The 27,895-nt window shown below is 45.6% G+C and overlaps 1 protein-coding gene across 1 annotated transcript in view; it reads right to left on the bottom strand.

Annotated features, from left to right (window-relative positions):
* The window catches only part of calcr (calcitonin receptor), a 308,033-nt gene that overhangs the window by 144,784 nt on the left and 135,354 nt on the right, over positions 1 to 27,895 (bottom strand). Inside the window, exon 6 of the mRNA XM_085988285.1 lies at positions 14,990 to 15,116. Coding sequence (XP_085844411.1) covers positions 14,990 to 15,116 — 127 coding nt within the window. The remainder of the gene's footprint in view (positions 1 to 14,989; positions 15,117 to 27,895) is intronic.

Consider the following 27,895-nt stretch of genomic DNA (forward strand, 5'->3'; position numbering starts at 1 on the left):
CTTCCCAAGTGCACATCCAAGTACTTTTTAAATGTGGTTAGGGTTTCTGCCTCTACCACCCTTTCAGGCAGTGAGTTCCAGACCCCCACAACCCTCTGGGTGAAGAAATTTCCCCTCAAATCCCCTCTAAACCTTCCACCAATTACTTTAAATCTGTGCCCCCTGGTTTTTGATCCCTCTGCTAAGGGAAATAGGTCCTTTCTATCCATTTTATCTAGGCCCCTCATAATTTTATACACCTCAATAAGGTCTCCCCTCAGCCTCCTCTGTTCCAAGGAAAACAAACCCAGCCTATCCAGTCTTTCCTCATAGCTAAGATTCTGTACTCCCGGCAACATCTTTGTAAATCTGCTCTGTACCCTCTCTAGTGCAATCACATCTTTCCTGTAATGTGGTGACCAGAACTGCACGCAGCACTCTAGCTGAGGCCTAACTAGTGTTTTATAATATACACTACATCAAATGCACTACCCTCATCTACCCATATAACAACAGAAAATGCTGGAAAAACTCAGCAGGCCAGGCAACATCCGTGGAGAGAGAAATAGAGTCAACGTTTCAGATTGAAACCCTTCGTCAGGGCTGAGAAAACACAGGAAATGAAACAGATTAAAAGGCCAGTTTGGGGGCTGGGAAATGGGGATGAAAGAACAAAAGAGAAGTGAAGAGACATTAAGAGGTATTCAAAACGAGACGAGATGGTGATGGGACTAGTAAAGAGACAAAAGACGGCTCTAGAGGAGGTGTGAAATGCACTGGCAGAATGAGAGACAGCTGCCATGTGGGAGAGAAAAAAAAGGGGGAAGGGCACATCTCAGATCCATCCAGGATTACAAATATCTCCAAGATATTCATCGTTCCTCGAACTACTGCTCTCGCCGCATCTTGAGATGACTGTATCGGTGCCGTTTCCTGCTCTCACCCCGAACTAGACAATTTCATTTGCTTTGCCTCCAATTTCCACCCATCCCTCACCTTCACATGGTCCATCTCCGACTCTTCCCTTCACTTCCTCGACTTCTCTGTCTCCATCTCTGGGGATAGGTTATTGTCCAACATTCACTACAAGCCCACTGACTCCCACAGCTACCTGGACTACACTTCCTCCCACCCTGCCTCCTGTAAGGACTCTATTCCATTCTCCCAGTTTCTCCATCTCCGCCGCATCTGCTCCGACGATGCCACCTTCCACACCAGTGCTTCCGACATGCCTTCCTTTTTCCTCAACCGCGGATTCCCCTCTACCGTGGTTGACACGGCCCTCGACCATGTCCGTTCTATCTCCCGCACTTCTGCCCTCACCCCTGCCCCTCCCTCCCGGAACCACGATAGGGCTCTCCTTGTCCTCACCTTTCACCCCACCAGCCTCCACATTCAACGGATCATCCTCCGCTATTTCCGCCACCTCCAACGTGATCCCACCACCAAATGCATCTTCCCCTCCCCTCCCCTTTCAGCATTCTATAGGGACCGCTCCCTCCGAGACACCCTAGTCCACTCCTCTATCACCCCCAGCACCCCTTCCCCTTCGCTCGGCACCTTCCCGTGCAAGCGCAGGAGATGCAACACCTGCCCTTATACCTCCCGCCTTCCCACTGTCCAGGGCCCCAAACACCCCTTCCAGGTGAATCAGTGATTTAGTTGTACTTCTTGCAATCTAGTATGCTGTATTCGCTGCTCACGATGTGGTTTCCTCTACATTGGGAGACCAAACGCAGATTGGGTGACCGCTTTGCGGAACACCTCCATTCAGTCCGTAAGGGTGACCCTGAGCTTCCAGTCGTCTGTCATTTTAATTCACTGCCCCATTCCCACTCAGACCTTGTTGTATCCGTGTGTTAATGGGGACATGGAATGCAGGAGTTGGTTTAACAGGTGTTTACTGAACAAAGTCTGGAGGCGAACTAAAAGATACAAGACACTATACAGGCTTATATAGCCCGAGTGGCCACTACCGGCATTACAGTACACAGTGGCTCTTAAAGGCCCATACACCACAATTCCTCCCCTTTTAGACAACCAGTACATAACATTTTAAGTGATCATTAATAAGCATGTTTACAAGAACAATAATCTGCACGTTTGCTGCAGTTAATCAATTATAAGTCAGTCTCTCTGGAGGCTTCCTGACTCGGTCCGGATAACGCCTCGGTGGTGTAGTAGTTTTCGGTGGTGTAGTAGGTTCTTTTGGCAAGGTCGCTTCGGCTTGAATGCCAGTGTCGGGTTCATCTGGTTCCAGTATCACCGGATCGGAGGTAGATACTACGGGTATCTCTGCTTCATCATTAGGCGTATAGAGTTGTGGTGTAGGTTGTCCCTTTTCGGATGACTCTATGATCTGGTCAGCATGGCGCCTTATTATGCTTGCTCCAATGTCCACGGTATACATCAGCGGTCCTAGTCGTGTGCAAATAGTTCCAGGCTGCCATTTCTCGGTACGGTAGTCCCGGGCCAAAACTTGTTGACCTATCTGGAAGGTTCTAGTTGGCCTTTCATTCATGCCTTGAAATTGCCGGTTCTCTACGTCCCTTCTGATGTTTGGCTTGATCAAATCCAGCCGGCATCTTAGTCTTCTATTGAAAAACATCATGGCGGGAGTTTGGTTTGTAACCACATGTGTTGCATTCCTGTATGCAAACAAGAAGTTATCTATCTTATGCTGTAGATTTATGTCTTCATTACCCATGGCCTTTATGGCCTTCTTGAAGGTCTGGACAAACCTTTCAGCCAATCCATTGGTGGCGGGATGGTATGGGGCGGACGTGTAGTGCTTAACCCCATTGTTTTTGAAGAACTTCCTGAATTCTTCGGACACAAATTGCGGTCCATTATCAGAACAGATCTGTTCAGGCAGCCCATTCCTGGCAAATATGGTCCTTAATACTGTGATGGTTTTTTCCGTGGTGGTGGAGGACATCTTTATTACCTCCGGCCACTTGGAGTGTGCATCAACCACAATTAAGAACATTGAGTCCATAAATGGACCAGCAAAGTCGATGTGTACCCTTTGCCATGGAGATGAGGGCCACTCCCATGGATGTAGAGGGGCTTGTGGTGGGGCGTTTTGGACCTTCTGGCATCCTAGACAGCCCTTGGTCATTTCTTCGATGTCTCCATCGATACCTGGCCACCACACAAACGCTCTGGCTAGGTTCTTCATTTTCACTCCACCCAGATGCCCCTCGTGAAGCTCCTTTAGCACTTTATCCTGGAGTTTGGGTGGAATCACCACTCTGGATCCACACATCAAGGTTCCTCGGCACACTGACAGCTGTTCTCTTCTTTGCGAGAATGCTGGCAACAGTGGTTCACCATGTGCTGGCCATCCCTTCACCGTTAAATCGTAGACTCGTGAGAGAGTCGGGTCATTTCTCGTTTCCTTTTCAATGGTAGAATTTGTTACTGGTAGACATTCCACTGTGGTTGAGTGGAACATCTCCACTGGGTCCACTGTAGGTGCCTCTTCTACCATTGGCAACGGTAGGCGTGATAAACCGTCAGCATTTCCATGCTGTTTTGATCCTTTGTATTCTATGTCATATTGGTGTGCCCCTAGAAAAAGGAACCACCTCTGTAGCCTTTGCGCTGTCATAATGGGAACACCCTTTTTAGGGTTGAATATGGAGACGAGGGGTTGATGGTCAGTCAACAAGGTAAATTTTTGTCCGTGTAGGTAATGGTTGAATTTCTTCACTCCCCATACCAGGCTGAGTGCTTCCCTGTCGATCTGGGCATAGTTACGCTTAGCTGAGTTCAATGAGCGTGACACAAAAGCTATCGGCCGCTCCGAGCCATCAGGGAATCTATGCGATAATACCGCTCCTACGCCGTAAGGGGATGCATCGCACGCCAGTCTGATTGGTAGTGATGGGTTGTAATGAGCCAAAACTTCCTTGGACGTGATCAAGCCTTTGCATTTATGGAAGGCACGTTTACAGTCTTCGCTCCATTTCCAAATTACTCCTGTTTGTGGCAGTTCATTAAGAGGGTGTAGAAGAGTTGATAAGTTCGGTAAAAATTTCTGATAGTAATTTATCAATCCCAGGAACGACCTTAATTGTGAGACATTTTCAGGTGCTGGGGCTTTTATGACCGCTTCAATTTTTTCAGGTGACTTATGCAACCCTTCCTGGTTAATTATATGGCCACAATATGATATTTGTTTCTGGAAAAATTCGCACTTGGGGCGGTTTGCTCGTAGGCCCCATTCTCTCAGCCTAGTGAGCACCTGCTCCAAATTGGCAAGGTGCTCGTTGTCGTTTTCTCCTATTACAAGGATGTCGTCTAGGTAGCATTGAGTCCTCAGAATCCCTTGCAGGACTTGCTCCATAGCTCTTTGCCAGATAGCTGGAGCTGATGCTACTCCGAAAACCAGTTGATTGTACTGGTACAGGCCTTTGTGTGTGTTTATCGTGAGATACTTTTTAGAGGCCTCCTCAACCTCCATCTGTAGATATGCCTGTGCCAAGTCAATTTTGGTGAAACGTTTCCCTCCGGATAGTGAGGCGAAAATATCTTCTATCCTCGGAAGAGGATACTGTACCGTGTGAAGGACCGGGTTTACAGTCACCTTGAAGTCCCCACAGATGCGAATTTTTCTCTGTTCTTCAGATTTATCATTATTCAACGTTTTCTTCATGACCGGGACGATGGGTGTTGCCCACTCGCTCCAATCTATCTTGGATAACACGTCTGCCTTTTCCAAATTCGCCAGCTCTGCCTCGACTGCTGGACGAATTGCGTATGGCACCGGCCTCGCCTTAAAAAACTTGGGAATTGCCGCATCTTCCACTTTTATTGAGGCGGTGACGCCTTTCAAGGTTCCTAGTTCCTGTTGAAACACTTCTTTGGCGTTGTCCAAGATGTCTTTTAATCATTCAGGTATGACGTCATCATCATTTTTTTTCTTACTGGTCACCGTCAGTGCCTGAATGGAGTGCCAGTCTAAACGTATCTTCCTGATCCATTCACGTCCCAACAGCGGTGGACCACCATCTTGCAGAATGTATAAATACAACTTCTGTATTTCCTTGCCGTTGTATACAACAGGCACCCTTATTTTCCCTCTGGGGTATACTTTCTGCCCCGTATATGTTTTCAAGATAATGGATGTGTCTTTCAAAGGTATATGCGGAAATAGCCGCTCGTAATCCCGTCGACTTATGACGGTCAGAGCTGATCCTGTATCCAGCTCAATTTTAACTGGGGACCCCGCTATCGTGAGGGTAACCCAAATGGTCTGGTAATCTTCTTTGGCAATTACATTATGTAATTTGAGACAGCTTAGTCTCTTGTTTCTGGAGTTGCTATCGCTCTTCTGGTCTTCGGAGCTACTGTCCGTCATCATTTGTACCTTTTTGTACTGTTCTTTATTGATTTTTTTTTCTGTCAGTGGATTTTTTGTTTCCAGATCGGCATACACGTGCAATGAGTCCCATCTTTTCGCATTGTCTGCATGCTTTGTCCTTGAATCAGCAGTCCCTCTGGTCATGGGTGGATCTGCCGCAGCGCTAACATCTCTCGAAACCCTGTGTCATTTCATGGGTGCCGAAGTCCTGTGGCTTTTGCTGTATCTCTGCAGCTCCTCTTGCTGCTGCTTCGTATGATACAGTCACACTGAAAGCCTTGTCCAGTGTTAAATCTTTCTCAGAAAGTAGCCTTTTCTGTGTTCCTTCACTTAGGAGACCGCAGACGAATTTGTCTCGAAGAGAATCTGCCAGTCCTGCCCCGAATTGGCAGTGCTTTAACAGTTTCCTTAATTCGGTGAGGTAATCAGCGTTACTTTCATTCTTGTGCTGATTCCTCCTGAAGAATTTGAATCGTTCTGCTATCAGCAGCGGTGTTGGGTTTAAGTGCTCCTGTAGGGTATCAACAATCTCCTTAAAATTCTTGTCCATCGGTTTGGCTGGAGTGATTAAGTTTCATAACAGCCCGTTTGTCCTTGCGCCCATTAGATTTAGAAGTACCGATGCCTTTTTATCATCCTCTATTTCATTCGCTGTGCAATATACCTCCACTCTTTCCACATATGTGGTCCAATCCTCTCTATCACTATCGAAAGCAGTAATATTGCCAGTCTTAGGCATCCTGGAAAAAAAATGGCACCTCCCACGCTTTCCTTTCTTCCCTGCCGAGAAAAAACGGCGCCTCCCGCGCTTTCCCGCCGCTGCCGCTGCTGACAACGCTATTCTCCGTGGTTTTTATTTATACAGCTATTTTTAATAGTTGGAGACTCGTTCCCGCCGGACTCTCTGGGAGTTTTCCCTCCCTCTGCTTGGTCCGAGCACCGACCTGCTTTGCAGCGCCGGCCGTCTCCCGAGTGCTCCACCCTCCGCCTCTGTTTGCCTCTGCCTTCACTGCTCGGCCCTGCTGCAGAGCCAGCCGATCGAGCCCCAGCCCGCCGCCCAGGAAGGATTATTGCAGTACCTGCCACCAGCCCGGCTAGCTGGTGAAACCACAGTTTTTTCTTTTTTTTTTTCTTCGACCTTCGCCTGAGGAATCGATCTCCTTGAGGTGCTGCCGAATTGCAGGTAAGTCCGTTTCCAACTCGTCGCCACTGTTGTATCCGTGTGTTAATGGAGACACGGAATGCAGGAGTTGGTTTAACAGGTGTTTACTGAACAAAGTCTGGAGGTGAACTAAAAGGTACAAGACACTATACAGGCTTATATAGCCCGAGTGGCCACTACCGGCATTACAGTACACAGGGGCTCTTAAAGGCACATACACCACAGACCTCACCGTCCTCGGGCTCTTGCATTGTTCCACGGAAACCCAGCATAAGCTCAAGGAACAGCACCTCATCTTCCGTTTAGGTACTTTACAGCCTTCCGGACTCAATATCGAGTTCAACAATTTCAGATCATAACCTCGGCCCCTATTACATTTTTATATATATTTTTTCTCCACACCCTTTGTTTTGTGCCCTTCCCCCTTTTTTTTCTCTCCCACATGGCAGCTGCCTCTCATTCTGCCAGCGCATTTCACACCTCATCTAAAGCCGTCTTTTGTCTCTTTACTAGTCCTATCACCATCTCGTCTCATTTTGAATACCTCTTAATGTCTCTTCACTTCTCTTTTGTTCTTTCACCCCCATTTCCCAGCCCCCAAACTGGCCTTTTAATCTGTTTCATTTCCTGTGTTTTCTCAGCCCTGACGAAGGGTTTCGACCTGAAACGTTGACTCTATTTCTCTCTCCATGGCCTGCTGAGTTTTTCCAGCATTTTCTGTTGCTATTTCAGATTTCCAGCATCCGCAGTATTTTGCTATCACCCTCATCTACCCTCCTTGTTACCTCCTCAAAAAATTAAATCAAGTTTATCAGACACGACCTTCCCTTAACAAATCCATGCTGACTATCCTTGATTAATCCGTGTCTTTCTAAATGAAGATTTATCCTGTCCTTCAGAATTCTTTCCAATAATTTTCCCACCACCGAGGTTAGGCTGACTGGCCTGTAATTACTTGGTCTATCCTTTTCTCCCTTTTTAAATAAGTGTACCACATTAGCAGTCCTCCGGCACCACACCTGAAGCCAGAGAGGATTGAAAAATGATTGTCAGGGCCTCTGCTATTTCATCTTTTGCTTCGCTTAACAGCCTGGGATATATTTCATCCGGGTCTGGGGATTTATCCACTTTCAAAGCTGCTAAACCCTTTAATACTTCCTCTCTCACTATGTTTATTTCATCTAATATTTCACACTCCTCCTCCCTGATAGCAATGTCTGCTTCGCCCCTCTCCTTTGTGAAAACAGATGCACAAGAACCCTACTGACGTCTCCCACCTCCACACAAAGATCACCCTCATGATCTCAAATAGGCCCTACCCTTTCTTTAGTTATCCTCTTAATCTTAATATATTTATAAAACATTTTTGGGTTTTCCTTGATTTTACTTGCCAAGAATTTTTCATGCTCTCTCTTTGCTTTCCAAATATAATTTTTAATTGCACCCCTGCACTTTCTGTACTCATAGAAACATAGAAACATAGAAGATAGGAGCAGGAGTAGGCCATTCGGCCCCTCGAGCCTGCTCCGCCATTTAATGCAATCATGGCTGATCATCCAAATTCAGTACCCTGTCCCTGCTTTCTCCCCATACCCCTTGATCCCTTTAGCCTTAAGAAATATATCCAACTCCTTCTTGAATATATTTAATGTATTGGCCTCTACTGCCTTCTGTGGTAGAGAATTCCACAGGTTCACCACTCTCTGGGTGAAGAAATTCCTCCTCATTTCTGTCCTAAATGGCCTACCCCTTATCCTTAGACTGTGACCCCTGGTTCTGGACTCCCCAACCATCAGGAACATCCTTCCTGCATCTAGTCTGTCCAGTCCTGTCAGAATTTTATAAGGTTCAATGAGATCCTGTCTCATTCTTCTAAACTCCAGCGAGTACAAGCCCAATCGACCCAATCTCTCCTCATACGTCATTCCTGCCATCCCAGGTATCAGCCTGGTGAATCTTCGCTGAACTCCTTCCATGGCAAGAACATCCTTCCTCAGATAAGGCAACCAAAACTGCACACAATACTCAAGATGTGGTCTCACCAAGGCCCTGTATAACTGCAGCAAGACATCCTTGTTCCTGTACTCAAACCCTCTCGCTATGAAGGCCAACATGCCATTTGCCTTCTTAACCGCCTGCTGCACCTGCATGCTTACCTTCAGTGACTGGTGCACAAGGACACCCAGGTCTCGTTGCACTTCCCCTTCTCCCAATCTATTGCCATTCAGATAATAATCTGCCTTCCTGTTTTTGCCAGCAAAGTGGATAACCTCACATTTATCCACATTATATTGCATCTGCCATGCTTCTACCCAATCACCCAACCTGTCCAAATCATCCTGGAGTTTCTCGGCATCCTCCTCACAGCACACACGCCTACTCAGCTTTGTGTCATCTGCAAATTTGGAGATATTACATCTAGTTCCCTTGTCTAGATCATTAATATACATTGTCAATAGCTGGAGTCCAAGGACCGATCTCTGCGGCACCCCACTAGTCACTGCCTGCCACTCGGAAAAAGACCCTTTTATTCCAACTCTTTGCTTTCTGTCTGCCAACCAGTTCTCTATCCAAGCCAATACCTTGCACCCAATCCCATATGCCTTAACCTTACACGCTAATCTCTTATGCGGGACCTTATCGAAAGCCTTCTGAAAGTCCAAATACACCACATACACTGGTTCTCCCTTATCTATTTTACCAGTTACATCCTCAAAAAATTCCAGTAGATTAGTCAAGCACAATTTACCTTTTGTAAATCCATGTTGACTTTGTCCGATCCTGTCACTGTTTTCCAAGTGCTCTGCTATTACATCTTTTATAATGGACTCTAGCATTTTCCCCACTACCGATGTCAGGCTTGCCGCTCTGTAATTCCCCGTTTTCTCTCTACCACCTTTTTTGAATAGTGGGGTAACATTAGCTACACTCCAATCCATTGGTACTCTTCCAGATTCCATCGAATGCTGGAAGATGATCAGCAAAGCATCAACTATTTCTAGGGACACTTCCTTAAGTACCCTAGGATGTAGATTATCAGGCCCTAGGGATTTATCGGCCTTCAATCCCATCAATTTCCCTAACACTATTTCCCTACAAATACTGATTTCATTCAGTTCCTCCCTTTCATCAGACCCTATGTTCCCCGACATCTCTGGGAGGTTATTTGTGCCCTCCTTTGTGAAGACAGAACCAAAATATGTATTTAATTGGTCTGCCATTTCTTTGTTCCCCATTATAAATACCCCTGCTTCTGACTGCAAGGGACCTACGCTTGACTTCACCAATCTTTTTCTCTTCACATATTTATAAAAGCTCTTACAGTCAGTTTTTATGTTCGCTGCAAGCTTACTCTTATATTCTATTTCCCCTTTCTTAATTAATCCCTTTGTCCTCCTTTGTTGAATCCTAAACTGCTCCCAATCGTCAGGTTTACTGCTTTTTCTGGCCAATTTATATGTCCTCTCCTTGGATCTTATGCTATCCCTAATTTGCCTTGTTAGCCACGGTGGAGTCACCTTTTTTGTTTTATTTTTATGCCAAACTGGGATGAACAAATTCTGTAGCTCATCCATGCGGTCTTTGAATGTTTGCCATTACCTATCCACCGTCAACCCTTTGAGTGACACCCTCGCGCCTCAGACCATCGTAGTTTCCTTTATTTAAATTTAGGAGCCTAGTCTCTGAGTCGACTACTTCATTCTCCATCTTAATGTAGAATTCGATCATATTATGATCGCTCCGACCCAAGGGGCCTCGTACAACAAGATTGCTACTTAATCCTTTCTCGTTACATATTACCCAGTCTAAGATGGCCTGATCTCTGGTTGGTTCCTCGACATATTGGTCTAGGAAACCATCCCTTAAACACTCCAGGAATTCCTTCTCCACAGTATTGTTACTAATTTGGTTAGCCCAATCTATATGTAGATTAAAGTCACCCATGGTGACTGCTGTGCCCTTATTGCACGCTTCTCTAATTTCCCTTTTAATGCCATCCCCAACCTCCGCATTACTGTTTGGAGGTCTATATACCACTCCCACTAATGTTTTCTGCCCCTTGGTATTTCTCAGTTCTACCCATACAGATTCCACATCATCAAAGCTAATATCCTTCATTACAATTGTGTTAATCCCTTCTTTAACCAGCAATGCCACCCCACCTCTCTTTCATTTTTGCCTATCTTTCCTGAATATTGAATACCCCTGGATGTTGAGTTCCCAGCCTTGGCCACCCTGGAGCCATGTTTCCATAATCCCAATCAAATCATATCCGTTTACCTCTATTTGCGCAGCTAATTCATCCACCTTATTATGAATGCTCCTCGCATTAAGACACAAAGCCTTCAGGCTTGTTTTTTTAACGCTCTTAGACCTATTAGAATTATTATTTACTGTGGCCATGTTTGATTTAAACCCTTGATTTCTCTGACTGCCACTTTTGTTTTTCTCCTTCCTATCTTTTGCTTTTATCCTTGTTTCCCTTTCCTCTGTCCCCCTGCTCAGGTTCCCAACCCCCTGCCATTTTAGTTTAAACCCTCCCCCAGAGCACTAGCAAACACTCCCCCTAGGACATCGGTCCTGGCCCTGCCCAGGTGCAAACCATCCGGTTTGAACTGGTCCCACCTCCCCCAGAACCAGTTCCAATGTCCCAGTAATTTGAATCCCTCCCCCTTGCACCATTCCTCTAGCCACGTATTCATCTGAAGTATCCTTCTATTTCTACTCTGACTAGCACGTGGCACTGGTAGCAATCCTGAGATTATGACCTTTGAGGTCCTATTTTTTAATTTACCTCCTAACTCCCTATATTCCACTTTTAGGACCTCATCCCGCTTTTTACCTATATCGTTGGTACCTATATGCACCATGACAACTGGCTGTTCACCCTCCCCTTCCAAGACATTCTGCAGCCACTCTGAGACATCCTTGACCCTTGCATCAGGGAGGCAACACACCATCCTGGAGTCTCGCTTGCGGCCGCAGAAATGCCTATCTATTCCCCTTACAATAGAATCCCCTATTACTATAGCTCTACCCCTCTTTTTCCTCCCGTCCTGTGCAGCAGAACCACCCCTGGTGCCAGGAAGTTGGCTGCTGTTGCCTTCCACTGATAAGCCATCCCCCCCAACAGTACTCAAAGTGGTGTATATGTTTGAGAGGGGGATGTCCACAGGGGACCCCTACACTACCTGCCTATGCCTAGTACTCTGTCTGTTGGTCACCCATTCCCTTTCTGCCTGTCCAACCTTTGCCTGCGGTGTGACCAACTGATTAAATGTGCTATTCACGACATCCTCAGCTTCGCGAATGGTCCATTATGAATCCAATTGCAGCTCCAGCGCCGCAATGTGGCCTGCCAGTAGCTGCAACTGGACACACTTCCCGCACACATAGTTGTCAGGGACACAGGAAGTGTCCCTGAGTTCCCACATAGCGCAAGAGGAGCATACGATGGCACTGGGCTGTCCTGCCATGACTTACCCTTTAATTAATTGCAATTAAATTAAATCAAATCAATCCCACCAATTACACTACCGTTAAATAGTATATTTAAGGGCCCTGGTTTATAAACAGTCCCCGCTACACCACAGAGACTTTAGAAACTATAAACCACAGAGTTAAAGTTTATAAAGAGAGAAATACTCACCAACCAATCACTTACCTGCTTTCTGGCGACATCACACTTCGATTACTTTTTACTTCTCTCCCTCTGAGATTGGAGATTAGTAAACCTACCTGAGCCTCTGGGGCCTTTTTATAGTCGCTGCGATTCCCGCCGAGATTTCTCCCGCCGCCGCTGCTGACGCACTAAAGATTCTGGAGTATTTAGCCCTCAGTATCTGTCATACGCCTCCCTTTTTTTCTTTATCCTACCCTGTATGTCCCTAGACATCCAGGGGGCTCTAGATTTGTTAGTCCCACCTTTTTTCTTTAAGGGCACATATTTGGTCTGAACCCTCCGGATTTCCTCCTTGAATATCTCCTACTGCTCTGACACTGATTTACCTTCAAGTAGCTGTTTCCAGTCCACTATGGCTAAATCCCCTCTGAGCTTAGCAAAATTTGCTTTTCCCCAATTTAGAATTTTTATTCCTGGTCTATCCTTGTCCTTTTCCATAACTACCTTAAATCTAACTGAATTAGGGTTACTAGCACCAAAATGCTCCCCCACTGATATGCCTTTTATCTGCCCAGCTTCATTCCCTAAAACTAAGTCCAGAGCCGCCCCCTCCCTTGTTGGGCTTGCTACATACTGGCTAAAAAAGTTCTTCTGGATGCATTTTAGGAATTCCGTACCCTTTATACCATTCTCACAAATGTGTTCATCAGTTTACAAAAAAAAAGTGCCCAGAGCAAAATCAACATTTGGCTGAAAAAATGGATTTGAATCAAAGACAGAATTTAGATAAGGTGATTTCTGCTCAAAAAGGAATTCTGGGTCCAGGGAAAGACAGATCAGTAAGTATGAACCAGATGAGAAGTAATACAGTAAAAAGTAATGGAAATAAAATCTGAAAAAGGGATTAGAGAAGAAGAGAAAACAGACAGAGCAGTAGTGATCATTTCAGAACTATCACATTTTATTTAGGATTCTGTAAAATATATTTTATTGATAAATGGTAATGCTCCAGTAATAAAGTAAATCCTAACTGTTCAATAGGGTGTAAGGTGAAATATTTTTTTTAAATGGCCATCCCAGGAGTAGATACCTTGGAGCTGTTGATAATGTAATTTTAAATAATGTTGGGAGGAAGATTTCCTTTGTTTGCTATTTGTGGTGAAATTGTAAGCACTTTCAGGGTAGTTCTTGACTTTGTGCAATGGTGTAAAACAGGTAATAGTGAGTCAGCAGCCCGTTTTACATCACTCCCCATTTGTAATTCTGTTGATGTAAATCAGACTGCCGACTTGTGATCACCCATTTTACACTATTGCGCAAAGTCAAAATCTACCCCTTACTTTGTAAACACATTTATGATTTTATTAAAGAGAGGAAATCTTTCTCTATTTTTCTTTAATTTAGTTTATCTTCTGACACAGTGTAAGTAAGGATGAATAGAAAATAATAAAACAGGTGGAGGTAGCCCACAAACATGCTTATATACAAAGATGGATTATTACTTTCAATCGTAACCTTTAAAGGTTATTAGATCCCTTAAGCTCCAAAATCAGAATTTTTTTCTGAGACTGTCCATAAATAAATAAGCAGTACTAACCAGGAATAATACAGAGCACAGCTTCTTCTCTTAAGGGCTCCCAACCATACCTTTTCGATTAGTACTTTACATCTCTTCCTTGGAATGATGAATTTAACAAGTCCTCCTGCAGCCAGGTTGGTGGGACAATCTACCACAGACTTTTACACATCATCCTCTAACCAGGAGGGTTGGATGGTCCAGGTGGGATGGTCCGATACTGATTTTTCTACAGATAATTGTATGAAACTGATAAAACTCAACCAACTGAAGTGGGTGCAAATGAATGACAAGCTGCCCCGGGCTTGAATTTGATCTATTGGTTGCACTACCATGCCTGTCACTGTGATTATGAAAGGTGGAACCTATTTTGAAGGCAAGGGGTTTTATCCTATAGCCCACCTATATTGTGACCTGCAACGCACTGAATCCTGGCCAACATTTATCCCTTAAATAACACCAAAAACAGATGATTTGTTGCCATGGGACCTTGCTGTGCACAAATTGCTTGCCATGTTTCCTACATTACAACAGTGACTACATTTCAAAAAGTACCATCGGCTGTAAAGCACTTTGGGACATCCTGTGGTCGTGAAAGGTGCTATATAAATGCAACTCTTTCTGTCTTTTATTACTGCAGCTATAAGTAGGAATAACTATAACCCAATTGAATGCAAAAGCACAAAACAGTTGATTACACTGAAGTACATCAACACTTGTGAGTGGTCAATATGACACACACTCTTCTGGATTTTTTCTCCACTCTAAGCAAACAAAAAGAAAGGTTTTCCAAACAATTTTTATGATACTTTAATACACTCCATTTAGACTTCAATATGTTAACAAGATGGCTAGCAAAGTAATTCCTGATCATAGTTCATTTAGAAACATTGTAAAAATGAGCCTTATGGCATTAAGTATAAATACTGTAATGATATAAAACATGCTAATGCACTGTGGGGTATTTATACTGTCCCAGGCCACTTGTTGATTTACATGAGGGTGACTTTTTAATATAACATTTGCATCAGTATAATTTAAACACTTGTAAAAGTTGGATTTATACCAGTGTAATTTCCAGCGTTAAACAAAACACTCTCATTCAGGAACTAGTGTGTTGTGGGTTATAAAACCACTAATTTACCATAAAGGAGTGGATTGAACAGCCTGATAATGGGCAACCTCCACATGAACCTTTCCAAGTTAAACACTAAGTTGAAGGATAGGCCACGTTGTTCTTTTGGCTGCCACGCAACGCTCTCAGATTTTATCAATACTTACAGGATTTTTGGAGACTACTTCCTTGTCACTGGCCACCACCATAAGCTGGATAAGTGTAAAAACTGAGTTAAACACGTAGGAGAAAAATAAATTCTTATGGAGTGTTATCCTCTGACAGCTGAGGCTCCTAGAAAAAATCAGAGCAGAAGGTTAAAGTTAGTAGCGCACAGTCAGTTCAGGCTCTGTGAGAGGATTTCAGTTATTCACAAAGTGAGTATAGCTTATAAAAATGACAAACACAGTGCTCTGTATTATTCATGGTTTATAATAGTACTCACAATTAAACCCTTAACCACTCCAGACACAGAATAGCCCCTTTTATCTTTGTCCAGACAATAGGTTTGTTCCATTGCCACTAAGGAAATGATAAAGCACATCACACACTGATTATGACGGGTAGACTTTCATCATTGTCACCTGGGTGGAGCAGAGAGGAAAATCGGGCAGGAGTTTCCTCCCTGTGCTCAACACCCAAGACAATAAAGATGAAAGTCACACCTGAGGGACCTCGCTGAGGCTGACTGCCATATGCCAGTGAGTGCCAGAGACTATGACTGCATATGCTGGGTTAGCAGGCCAGCTTCGCAGCTGATTTACATTGTGTACTAATATAGTATTACAGGAGACTCAGTAATTTATGACCGTCTCCCAGTTCTCATCATGCCATAAAGTACTCCCAATCATTTACCAACTGTTTTATGCACCCAAAAACATCAGCCCACAGTTGTAATGTAGAGCTTCTGCACCCCTGGCTCTACATTCAGTTAAGTATAACATTTTTCACTTACTTTTTTGGTAGCAGTTATTAACAGAAGTGATCCCTTTAAAGACCATTGGTTTGGCTACTGTGAGCTTCAGAAAGCTGATGGCAGTTCGCAAGGTGCATGCTGCAATCAGTCGTGAAACAATTTCAGAAAGAGGCCTGAAAACAGGTGTTAGAGCTGCAATTTATGTAGGCAATGGGATGAATGTCAGTTAACGCTGAGGGCCCTGGATGACTATAGAGTGCCCTGACCAGTATAGCGTGTGGCACACTTCTGGCATGGAATGAGCGCGTGCACGTTGCATGCCATATTGGACCCGCAATATCTGTTATTTGCCTGAAAAATCGGCGCTCCATAAAAGAATTTGTAGGCCATTCTTTCTTCCACCCAGGTTATGCTCTTCACCATTTCCCCGTTGTTTTTCGCTGTTTGAGCAAGTAATGAGTCTCCTTCTTGGTGCTTCGATCATCAGTTTCCTCAATGGCATCTTTCTCAGAGGCCAAAATATAGTGGTATAGCTTTAGCCCTAATCCAGCTGTCTTTTCCTCCCCTCACACCTTCATCCCTTACCTCAGCTGGGTGACCCCCTACCCTTGTCTTTTCAACCCTCTTCATCCTTTGTGTTGATGGTTATCATGAAGTTGTTCTCCTCAACCTTGAATTTAATAAGAATTCAGCAACCCAATTGTCCCACCGTGGAGGAATATATAACAACCTTGTTGTTTTGGACTCTTCCTGACATGCAACCTCATCACCCGGTTAATTTGGGGTGATAAATTTCCCACAAGAATAGAATGTAGAGATAGTAATCTGTGCTTACGGCAGTCTACCAAATGAACTTGTGCTTTAAATCTCTTTTTACATAGCATTCTTACATAAATACTTTGAACTAATATTAATCCATGCTTACAGCAGTCTACAAAGTTAACTTGCACCAAATCTCTTTTAATAGCAACTCCCATTGTGGCAAGAGTTGGAGTGTAAACCCCTCACACAGCACATTTACTGACTAATTAAAGGGCTTGAACTGGACCATGGTGTTTAGAGCCATTATAGAGCATGAGGTGGCCACTACTAGGCCACCTCCCTCCACCAAACGGAATATTGGGCCTTTCACTGCTGCCTCAGGCCATATCGCCATCCCTCTCCTGATGGGGTTGGCAGCAGTTCCCAGACGCTACCTCCCTGCTGCCGTTACATGCAGGGGGGCAGTCAAGGGGTGGCTGGCTGCCTTTTGTGCTTCAGTGGAGGAAAGAAAACCCATGGCAGTGTTGGTAGGGGTTGGGATGTGGCAGCAAGCAACCCCACACAACTTGCGATCCTTGATTGGGTGACCGCTTTGCGGAACACCTCTGTACAGTCCGTAATGGTGATCCCGAGCTTCCGGTCGCCTGTCACTTTAATTCTCCGCTCCACTCCCACTCTGACCTCTCTGTCCTCGGTCTCTTATACTGTTCCAATGAAGCTCAACGTAAGCTCGAGGAACAGCACTTCATCTTTCAATTAGGCACTTTACAGCCTTCTGGGCTCAACACTGAGTTCAACTATTTCAGACCATAAACTCTGTCCCTATTTTTTCACATGGCAGCTGTTGATGATTCTACCATTCTTCTAGACTTATCTTTTGTTTCTTTACTTGTCCCATTACCATGCCCTTTTGCTTTGTACTATCATGCCTTTTGTAATTTAATTACTCTTGCCTTCTACCCTATCACAGACCTTCCTTTTTGTTCTCTCTTCCCCCTCCCCCCTTTCCCTGCCCCTGCACTTGCTTAAAATCTGTTATATCTCTTAACTTTTCTCAGTTCTGATGAAGGGTGTAGATTTTTTTAAAAACCTGTAAAACGCTGAAAGCCTGTTTGGCCCAGTGGTAAGGGCATGAAACGGTTAAACTTCGAGGCACAGAAAAGGTGCCAGTCATCAAAGTCTGCAGTTCTTGGAGAACACATTGATACTGGACAATGAAAGCTTTGACTCATGATTAACTCTGAAAAGGACATTGACATTGAACTGTGAGGCCTTGAATCATGATTGGTTTCGATGGGAAAAATGAACATCTAGACAATGCTCTGAGTTTAACTGAAACAATGGGGTCACGATCGACTTCCTGACACGAATGGAAGATACACAAGTCCCGAACGGACAATCAGCCAACCGCCCATCAACAGTAATAGAAATCACATTGAATATGCATTACAGAAAGCGGGAAAGGAAATAAGGAGTTATCTTCGATCTCACAACTCTGTATACCTCCGGTGATTGATGAGGTGTGAATGTTGGACAGTTCAGCAAACCGACAACCGAAACTGGTTGGGGGAGGCCCAGCATGGGGCCAGGTGACTAAAAGAGCTGTAAAAACGAACCACACCACAGCTCTCTCTCTCTTTTGCTTGGAAGCTCTCTCGGAAGCTCTCTCTCTCTCGGAAGCTAGCTCTGACTACAGCAACTGTCAGGTGTAAGAAGGATGGGAAGACGATCATCTCCAGCTCCCAGCCTGCAATCGACGTTGGCCACGACCAGCTGGACGGGTGATTGTAAGTATCAGTTGACTCTACAGGGGGTTTGCGCTGTGTAGGCAGCTGCAGTCAGATAAAGGAGGACGGGGACAGGTCATCTCCAATCCAGTAACGACCGGCCATATGGGTGATTGTAACTTTCAGCCAAATCTCAACCGGGTTTTGTCTGTGTTTTGTTGGTTTTAATAAACTAACAGTTTTGGGTTGAACCTAAACCTTTGTGTCGTCTACCATTTTGTTCCTGTAAAACCCAGAGTCAAAGAACCCTTGTAAGGAGGAGGAAACCAAACACCTTACAAGGGTCATCAACCTGAAACGTTAACTCTGTTTCTGTCTCTCCACAGATGCTGCCTGACCTGCTGAGTATTTCCAGCATTTTCTGTTTTTATCCCACACAACTTGCTTTGATTTTCCGTTGATTTCAGGTGGTAAAGTGGAGGAAAATCTAATAACCTTCTGTGTGGCAAGCATTCTTCTAACTCCCACCTTTGTTGCCTGAGTGATAATTCTGAATTCATGGCCTCTTACTGATTTTCCAATTTGCAGAAATAATCTTGCAGTATTCCCACTCTCAAAACCTTTCATAATTTTGGAAATTGCTATTAGATCCCCTTAATCATGTCTGTTTCACTGAAAAAAACATGCAATTTTTAAACTGTAATCTCTTATCTCTGGTATTGTTCTAGCGAATCTTTATCTACCTTTCCATAGCTCTGATATCCTTCCTATAATGAGGTGCTCAGATCTGCATGAAACATTTCGACTGTGGCTGAACCAATGTCTGGTATAACTTGAGTGAATTGCAAAATGGATGCAATTCATGCTTTAACAGCAGTGTTTCAGAAGCACAGGAACTTTACAAGTGTCTGATCTCTTGTATCATAACAATACACATTTTAAAGCTTGCTGCTGATCATCAGCTGGCAGAAATAAGCTCAATTCTCTTCTGACTAACATTTTACTGAAAATCTTTTGAAAATCTTAACATCAATTTAAAAGAATTGTGACTTTTATACTCTGAGAACATGAACAAAGACCAAGATAATGCACTTGTGACGGTTGACTTGTACTTTCAATAAATTGTGTTTATTTTCTTTGTTTACTATACCGGTCTGTTTTTAACACAGGGGCATCTCCATAAAGTTGTCCTTAAACACAGTCAGGTTGTTTGGAGCATTGTAACCTTATGTAAATAATTTAAAAATAAATAGACCATTCGCTGGGTTTGTATGCTTATCTAATTCCAAATTAGACTAATCCTGTCTTTCAAGTGAGACGTAAAACCAAGTTCCCACCTGTCCTCTCAGGTGGACATAAAAGATCCCATTGCATTATTTGAAGAAGAGCAGGGGAGTTCTCCCCGGTGTCCTGGCCAATATTTATCCCTCAACTAACATCACTGCAACAGATTATCTGGTCATTATCTCATTGCTGTTTGTGGCACCTTGCTGTGCACAAATTGGCTACCGTGTTTCCTACATTGCAGCAGTGACTACAATTCAAAAAATACTTTATTGGCTGTAAAGCGCTTTAGGACGTCCTGAGGTCATGAAAGGCACTACAGAATTGCAAGTCCTTTCTTTTTCTTTCTTTAATTGAAAAGCATTTTTTGCTGTAAAGTGTTTTGGAAGATGTAGTTACTAAATTTTTATTCACTTGTTAATGCTGGTAAAGAAAACTTAGGCTATTTCACTGCTTAGCAGGTAGTTTTCTTTAGACACTGTTATCACTCTTGGTATCCCATGGCTGACTGAGAACTGGTCCACTCCTGCACACCGACTAGTTTTCAGCTCAAGAGAGCTATTAGCAGAGTCAAGCCATCCATTTCCTGTTGTGGCACTTCACCTGCCCTAGCCCTGAACCCTGAGAATCTCTCTCCAGTTTTGATCTTACCACCCCCATACCCTCTCCAAGCTCACCTTGTCCCTGTGATCCATCTCCTACTCCCTTGACCCCAAACCACTAAGTGCTGACCATTCACTCTCCCTTCCTAGCCCCCAATCTAGCTGACATTATAAATGGTTCCTTCTCCTCAAGACTATTCCCCTTTCAAAACCATCGCCATCAGCCCCTCCTAACAAATAAACACCACTAAATTACCACCCTACTTTCAACCTCTTTTTCCTCTTCAAAGACCTTGAACGTGTTGTCACCTCCCAAATCTGTGTCCATCTTTTCCAAAACTCCATGTTTGAATCTCTCCAATCAAGTTTCTGCCCTGTGGCTATTAGAGAACGTCAGAGTCTGAGTATTTGGCAGCGAGTGGCTCACCTCCTGACTCCCCAAAGCCTCTCCACCACCTATAAGTCAGGAGTGTTATGGCATTCTAATCGAACCCGAGCTAAGCTTTTGATCCCATATACACTCTATCACAGAGACTAATTTCTTCCAACTTGGGTATATCACTCACTTCCAGCCCATCTGCTGCTAAAACCCTCATCCATGCCTTTGTTACCTTCAGACTCAAATATTTCAATGCTGTCATGGACAGCTTCACAATCTCCAACCTCTGTAAGACTCAGCTCATCTAATGCTCTGTAATCCACACCAAGTCCCACTCACCCAGCACCCTTATTGTCACAGACCGACACTGGCTCCTGGTTGCCCAACATTCCAATTAATAATACTCATCCTTGTGTTTAAATCCCTTCATGGCCTCATCTCTTCCTATCTTTTTTTAAAGTTTATTCATTCATGGGATGTGAGTGCCACTGGCAAGGCCAGCATTTATTGTCCATACCTAATTGCCCTTGAATCTGTGTGATGAAGGTACTCCGACTTTTCTGTTAGGGAGGGGTTTTGACCCAACAATGATGAAGGAGCAGTGATATATTTCCAAGTCAGGGTGGTGTGTGATTTGGAGGGGAACTTGGAAGTGTTGGTGTTCCCATGTACCTGCTGCCTTTGTCCTTCTAGGTAGTAGAGGTCGCAGATTTGGGAGGTGCTGTCGAAGAAGTCTTGGCGAGTTGCTGCAGTGCATCTTGCAGATAGTACACACTGCAACCACATTGTACCAGTAGAGGAGGGAGTGAATGTTTTAGATGGTTGATGGCATGCCAATCAAGAGAGCTGAATTGTTCTAGATGGAGTCGAGCTTCTTGAGTGTTGATGGAGCTGCACTCATCCAGGCAAGAGGAGATTATTCCATCATACTCCTGACTTATGCCTTGTAGGTGGTGGAAAGGCTTTCGGGAGGCAGGAGGTCAGTCATTCTCCACACTATACCCAGCCTCTGACCTGTTTTTGTAGCAACAGTATTTATGTGGCTGGTCCAGTTAAGTTTCTGGCCAATGGTGACCCACAGCATGTTGATGGTGCAGAATTTGCTGATGGTTATACCATTGAATGTCAAGGGGAGGTGGTTAGACTCTCTTTTGTTGGAGATAGTCATTGCCTGGCACTTGTGTTTGTTTTTTGTTCACTCCGGGATGTGGGCATCGCTGGCAAGGCCAGCATTTACTGCTCATCCCTAAAGCCCTTGAGAAGGTGGTGGTGTGCTGCCTTCTTGAACCGCTACAGTCCGTGCGGTGAAGGTACTCCCACAGTGCTGTTAGGGAGGGAGTTCCAGGATTTTGACCCAGCGACGATGAAGGAATGGCGATATATTTCCAAGTCAGGATGGTGTGTAACTTGGAGGGGAACTTGCAGGTGATGGTGTTCCCATGCACCTGCTGCCCTTGTCCTTCTAGGTGGTAGAAGTCGCAGTTTTGGGAGGTGCTGCCAAAGAAGCCTTAGCAAGCTGCTGCAGTGCATCTTGTAGACGGTACGCTGGTGGTGGAGGGAGTGAATGTTTAAGGTGGGGCAAATGTTACTTGCCACTTATCAGCCCAAGCCTGGATGTTGTCCAGGTCTTGCTGTATGCGGGCATTGTCTGCTGCATTATCGGAGGAATTGCAAATGGAACTAAACACTGTGCAATCATCAACGAACACCCCCACTTCTGACCTTATGATGGAGGGAAGGTCATTGATAAAGCAACTGAAGATGGTTGGGCCTAGGACACTGCCCTGAGGAACTCTTACAGCGATGTCATGGGGCTGAGATTATTGGCCTCCAAAAACCACAAATATTTTCCTTTGTGCTAGGCATGACTCCAGCCAGTGGAGAGTTGTCTCCCTGATCCCCATTGACTTCAATTTTACTAGGGCTCCTTGGTGCCAGACTCGGTCAAATGCTGCCTTGGTATCAAGGGCAGTCACTCTCACCTCACCTCTGGAATTCAGCTCTTTTGTCCATGTTTGGACCAAGGCCTGGAGCCAAGTGGTCCTCGTACAACCCAAACTGAGCATCGGTGAGCAGATTATCGGTGAGTAAGTGCCTCTTGATAGCACTGTCAATGACACCTTCCATCACTTTGTTGATGATTGAGTGTAGGCTGATAGGGTAGTAGCTGACTGGATTTGATTTGCCCTGCTTTTTATGGACAGGATATACCTGGAAAATTTTCACAGTGGGCCAAAGGCTAGATAGTTGGCACTTCTGGCTGAAGATGGTTGCGAATGCTTCAGCCTTATCTCTTGCACTCACGTGCTGGGCTCCGCCATCATTGAGGATGGGGACGTTCATGGAGCCTCCTTCTTCTGTTAGTTATTAAATTGTCCACCACCATTCATGACTAGATGTGGGAAGACTGCAGAGCTTTGATCTGAACCGTTGGTTGTGAGATGGCTTAGCTTTGTCTATAACATGCTGCTTCCGCTGCTTAGCATGTATGTTGTCCTGTCTTTTAGCTCCACCAGATTGGCACCTCATTTTCAGGTATGCCTGGTGCTGCTCCTAGCATGCTCTTCTACACTCCTCATTGAACCAGCCTGGCTTGATGGGAGAGTGAGGTATATGCCGGGTCATGAGGTTATAGGTTGTGGTGGATTACAATTCTGCAATTGCTGATGGCCCACAGCACCACAGCTGCTAGATCTGTTCTGAATCTATTCCACTTAGCATGGTGGTAGTGCTACACAACATGATGGAGGGTGTCCTCAGTGTGAAGACGGGACATTGTCTCCACAAGGACAGTGCGGTAGTCACTCCTACCAACACTGTCATGGGCAGATGCATCTGCGACAGGTAGATTGGTGAGGACGAGTTTAAGTAGGTTTTTCCCTCATATTTGTTCTCTCACCACCTGCCGCAGGCCCAGTCTGGCAGCTATGTCCTTTAGGAGCCTGCCAGCTTGGTCAGTAGTGGTGCTACCAAGTCACTCTTGGTGATGGACACTGAAATCCCCCACCCAGAGTACATTCTGTGCCCTTGCTACCCTCAGTGCTTCTTCTAAGTGGTGTTCAACATGGAAGAGAACTGATTCATCCGTTGAGTTAGGGTGTGTAGTGTATGTACCTTTAAGGGGAGAACTACTTTTTACACCTCCTGTATACTGTAGTACCGGCAGTGACCACACCTGTATATAAACCCTGAGTAGGGATCTGTACGTTAGTTTTAGAGTAACCCTCATCCAGTAAATACCTGTTGATTGTTCCTGCAGTCTCGTGTCTAGTTATTGAAGGACACACTACATCAAAAATACATGGATCTAACAGTGGCGATGAGGCAGATTCGAACCTACCTGCAACTCTGCATTACCTCCCAGGGATTCGCTCCTGGAGAACAGTGGAAGAAAGTTGAGGCCAGAAGCATGGGCGTCGACCACGAGCAACCGCCCAGTCATCCAGCAGAGATTGAGCATCGCAGGGGAGGCTGTTGAGAGCTGGGCTTGGTTCTCCAGTCACGGTGGTCCAGCGAAACGGGCTGGCAACAGGTACGGCGCAGACCCTTCCCGGACAGCGGTGGCTAGAGCCGACCGACAGCACAGAAAAGGCCGAGCAGCGTCGACGGGAGAAGAGAGAGGGTAGAGCACACAGGGCGCAGCCGGTGTTCAGGACCGAACGGCGTCGACGGGAGAAGAGAGAGGGTAGAGCGCACAGGGTGCTGCCAATGTTCAGGACCGAACGGCGTCGACGGGAGAAGAGAGAGGGTAGAGCGCACAGGGTGCTGCCAATGTTCAGGACCGAACGGCGTCGACGGGAGAAGAGAGAGGCGCGAAAGAAAATGCGCAGAGCGCAGCTGGTGTTCAAGGGACGAGCAGCGTCAGCGGGGAAGAAAGGGAAATGCGCAGAGCGCAGCCGGTGTTCAAGGGCCGAGCAGCCGCCGCAGAGAAGAAGGGAGAGCACGGGAAACGCCATTTTGAGCCGCAGCGGAGAAGAAGGGAGAGCGTGGGAAAACGCCATTTTGAGCCGCAGTGGAGAAGAAGGGAACCGCGGGAAAACGCCATTTTGAGCCAGTCTAACCACACACAGGGATGCCGAAGAGTGGCAGTATCACAGCGTTCGACAACGAAGTCGAAGATTGGACGACATATGTCGAACGCATAGAAGTGTACTGCAAGGCGAATGAAGTGCCAGATGAGAGGAAAGCGCTGGTATTGTTGAATTCCATGGGTGCAAAAACGTATGGCTTACTGCGAAACCTAGTAACCCCAGAGAAGCCAGTGGACAAGGATTTTGGAAACAAAGTGTCAACCCTACAGAACCACTTAAACCCCACACCGCTGCTGATAGCAGAATGATTTAAGTTTCACAAAAGGAACCAGCATAAAGATGAAAGTAATGCTGAGTATTTAACGGAACTGCATAAGCTATCGAAACACTGCCAGTTTGGAGCGGGACTGGCAGATACCTTAAGGGACAAGTTTGTGTATGGGCTTCAAAGTGAAGGAACCCAGAAACGGCTTTTATCTGAAAAGGACCTTAAGCTGGAAAAGGCTTTCAGCATGGCAGTATCACACGAAGCAGCCGCACGGGGCGCTGCAGAGATACAATGGAGACCACAAGAATATGGCACAAATGAAATGTCATACGGAACAGTGAAGTGTTATCGCTGCGGCAGAACAACACACGACCATAATGATTGCTGGTTTAAGGACAAAGTGTGCAGACAGTGTGGAAAAGTAGGACACATAGCAAGAGTCTGCAGGTCGGGAAAGAAAACCAGCAGCAAGAAATCTCCACAGGAGAAGTACAAGAAGGTACAGAAGGTGACGGAGAGTAGTTCAGACGAACAGAAAAGTAATACAGATTCCGGAAGCAAGGAGCTGGGTTGTCTGAAACTACATAAGGTGATCCAAACGGAGGATCATCAAACTATCTGGGCCACGCTCAAGATAGCTGGAGTCCAAGTGAAAATGGAATTGGACACAGGATCAGCCCTAACAGTCATAAACTGAAGGGACTACAAGCGGCTATTCTTGAGAGATACAGAGATTGTCTTGAAGACGTACACGGGGCAAAAAGTCTACCCCAAAGGAAAAATAAGGGTGAACGTTGTATATAACGGTAAGGAAACACCAAAAATGGACCTATATGTATTGCCAGATGGAGGGCCACCACTACTAGGACGTGAATGGATCCGGAAGATACAGCTAGATTGGCATTCCATACAAGCACTGACTGTAGATGCCAAAAAGGATGACGACGCCACACCTGGACAACTGTCAAAAATGCTAACTGATGCACAAGAAGTGTTCCAGGAGGGACTTGGAACACTAAAAGGCATAACAGCGACGATCAAAATAGAAGAAAATGCAAGCCCAAAGTTTTTTAAGGCCAGACCGGTGCCTTATGCGATCCGCCCAGCCGTCGAAGCAGAGCTGGAAGGTTTGGAACGTTCAGGAGTACTGTCCAAAGTGGACTGGAGTGAGTGGGCCACACCCATCGTTCCTGTAATGAAGAGGTCGTTGAGTAATACGCCTGGGGAACCAAAGAAAGTTCGCATCTGTGGGGACTTTAAGGTGACAGTGAACCCAGTCCTTCACATGGTACAATATCCGCTTCCGCGGATTGAAGATATTTTCGCCTCGCTATCTGGAGGGAAACGCTTCACTAAGATTGATCTGGCCCAGGCGTACCTGCAAGTGGAGGTAGAAGAAGCCTCGAAACAGTATCTCACGATCAACACTCATAAAGGTCTCTACCAATACAACCGGCTTGTGTTCGGGGTAGCATCAGCTCCGGCTATTTGGCAAAGGGCAATGGATCAAGTCCTGCAAGGGATTCCAGGGACCCAGTGTTATTTGGACGACATCCTGGTCACGGGCGAAAATGACAGTGCTCACCTTGCCAACCTGGAGCAGGTGCTCACGAGATTGAAGGAATATGGGCTCCGAGCAAATCGCCACAAATGTGAGTTTTTCCAGAAGCAGATCTCGTATTGTGGCCACGTTATTGATGAAGAGGGGTTACATAAGTCCCCTGAAAAGATTGAGGCAGTAGTCAAGGCTCCAGCACCGGAAAATGTGTCACAACTGAGGTCGTTCCTCGGGCTGGTGAACTACTACCATAAGTTCTTGCCGAATTTGTCTACAGTACTACACCCACTGAACACCCTACTGCAAACGGGGGTACCATGGAAGTGGAATGACGAATGTAAACGAGCTTTCCAGAAGTGCAAAGAATTGATCACATCAAAAGAGGTGTTGGCTCATTTCAACCCAGCACTACCAATTCGGTTGGCGTGTGATGCATCACCCTATGGCATTGGAGCGGTGCTGTCGCACAAGTTCCCGGACGGCTCGGAGAGGCCGGTAGCCTTTGCATCTCGGTCACTAACCTCAGCCGAGTGTAACTACGCCCAGATTGACAGGGAGGCCCTCAGCCTAGTGTGGGGAGTGAAAAAGTTCAACCACTATCTGCACGGGCAGAAGTTCACCTTGCTGATGGACCACCAACCACTTGTCTCCATTAAAAATCCAAAGAAGGGCGTGCCGGTAATGACTGCGCAACGGCTACAAAGATGGTCGCTTTTTCTAGGGGCGAACCAATATGAAATCGAGTATAAGGGCATGAAACAGCATGGAAACGCTGATGGGCTATCACGCCTGCCACTGCCTACTGCGGAGGAAGCACCAGCAGTGGACCCTGTCGAAATATTTCATTCGACTATAATTGAACGCTTGCCAGTAACTAACGCTGATATAGAGAAGGAGATCCGAAATGACCCGACACTGTCTCGGGTATATGACTTGACGGTGAAGGGATGGCCAACACATGGCGACTCATTGTTGCCAGCATTCTCATCCAGAAGAGAACTGCTGTCAGTATGCCAGGGGACATTGATGTGTGGATCCCAAGTGGTAATTCCACCCAAGTTAAGGGAGAGAGTGCTCAATGAGCTTCACGAAGGCCATCTGGGAGGGGTGAAAATGAAAAGCCTTGCTAGGGCTTATGTGTGGTGGCCGGGGATCGATCAGCAAATCGAGGACCTGACAAAGAGCTGCTCAGGATGCCAGAAGGTCCAAAATGCACCACCACATGCCCCTCTACACCCATGGGAGTGGCCCTCATCTACATGGCAATGGGTGCATATTGATTTTGCTGGTCCATTCATGGACTCAATGTTTCTAATAGCCGTGGATGCGCACTCGAAATGGCCTGAGGTGATCAAAATGTCGTCCACCACCACGGAGAAAACTATTGCAGTCCTACGGACCATATTTGCCAGGAACGGCTTGCCAGAGCAGATTTGCTCTGATAACGGACCACAGTTTGTGTCCGAAGAGTTTCGAAGATTCATGAAAAGGAATGGGGTAAGGCATTATACATCCGCCCCGTATCATCCAGCCACAAATGGATTGG

Source organism: Somniosus microcephalus, chromosome 5, assembly GCF_052327205.1.
Source record: "Somniosus microcephalus isolate GS21.2 chromosome 5, FLI_Smic_1.0, whole genome shotgun sequence".
NCBI lineage: Eukaryota > Metazoa > Chordata > Chondrichthyes > Squaliformes > Somniosidae > Somniosus > Somniosus microcephalus.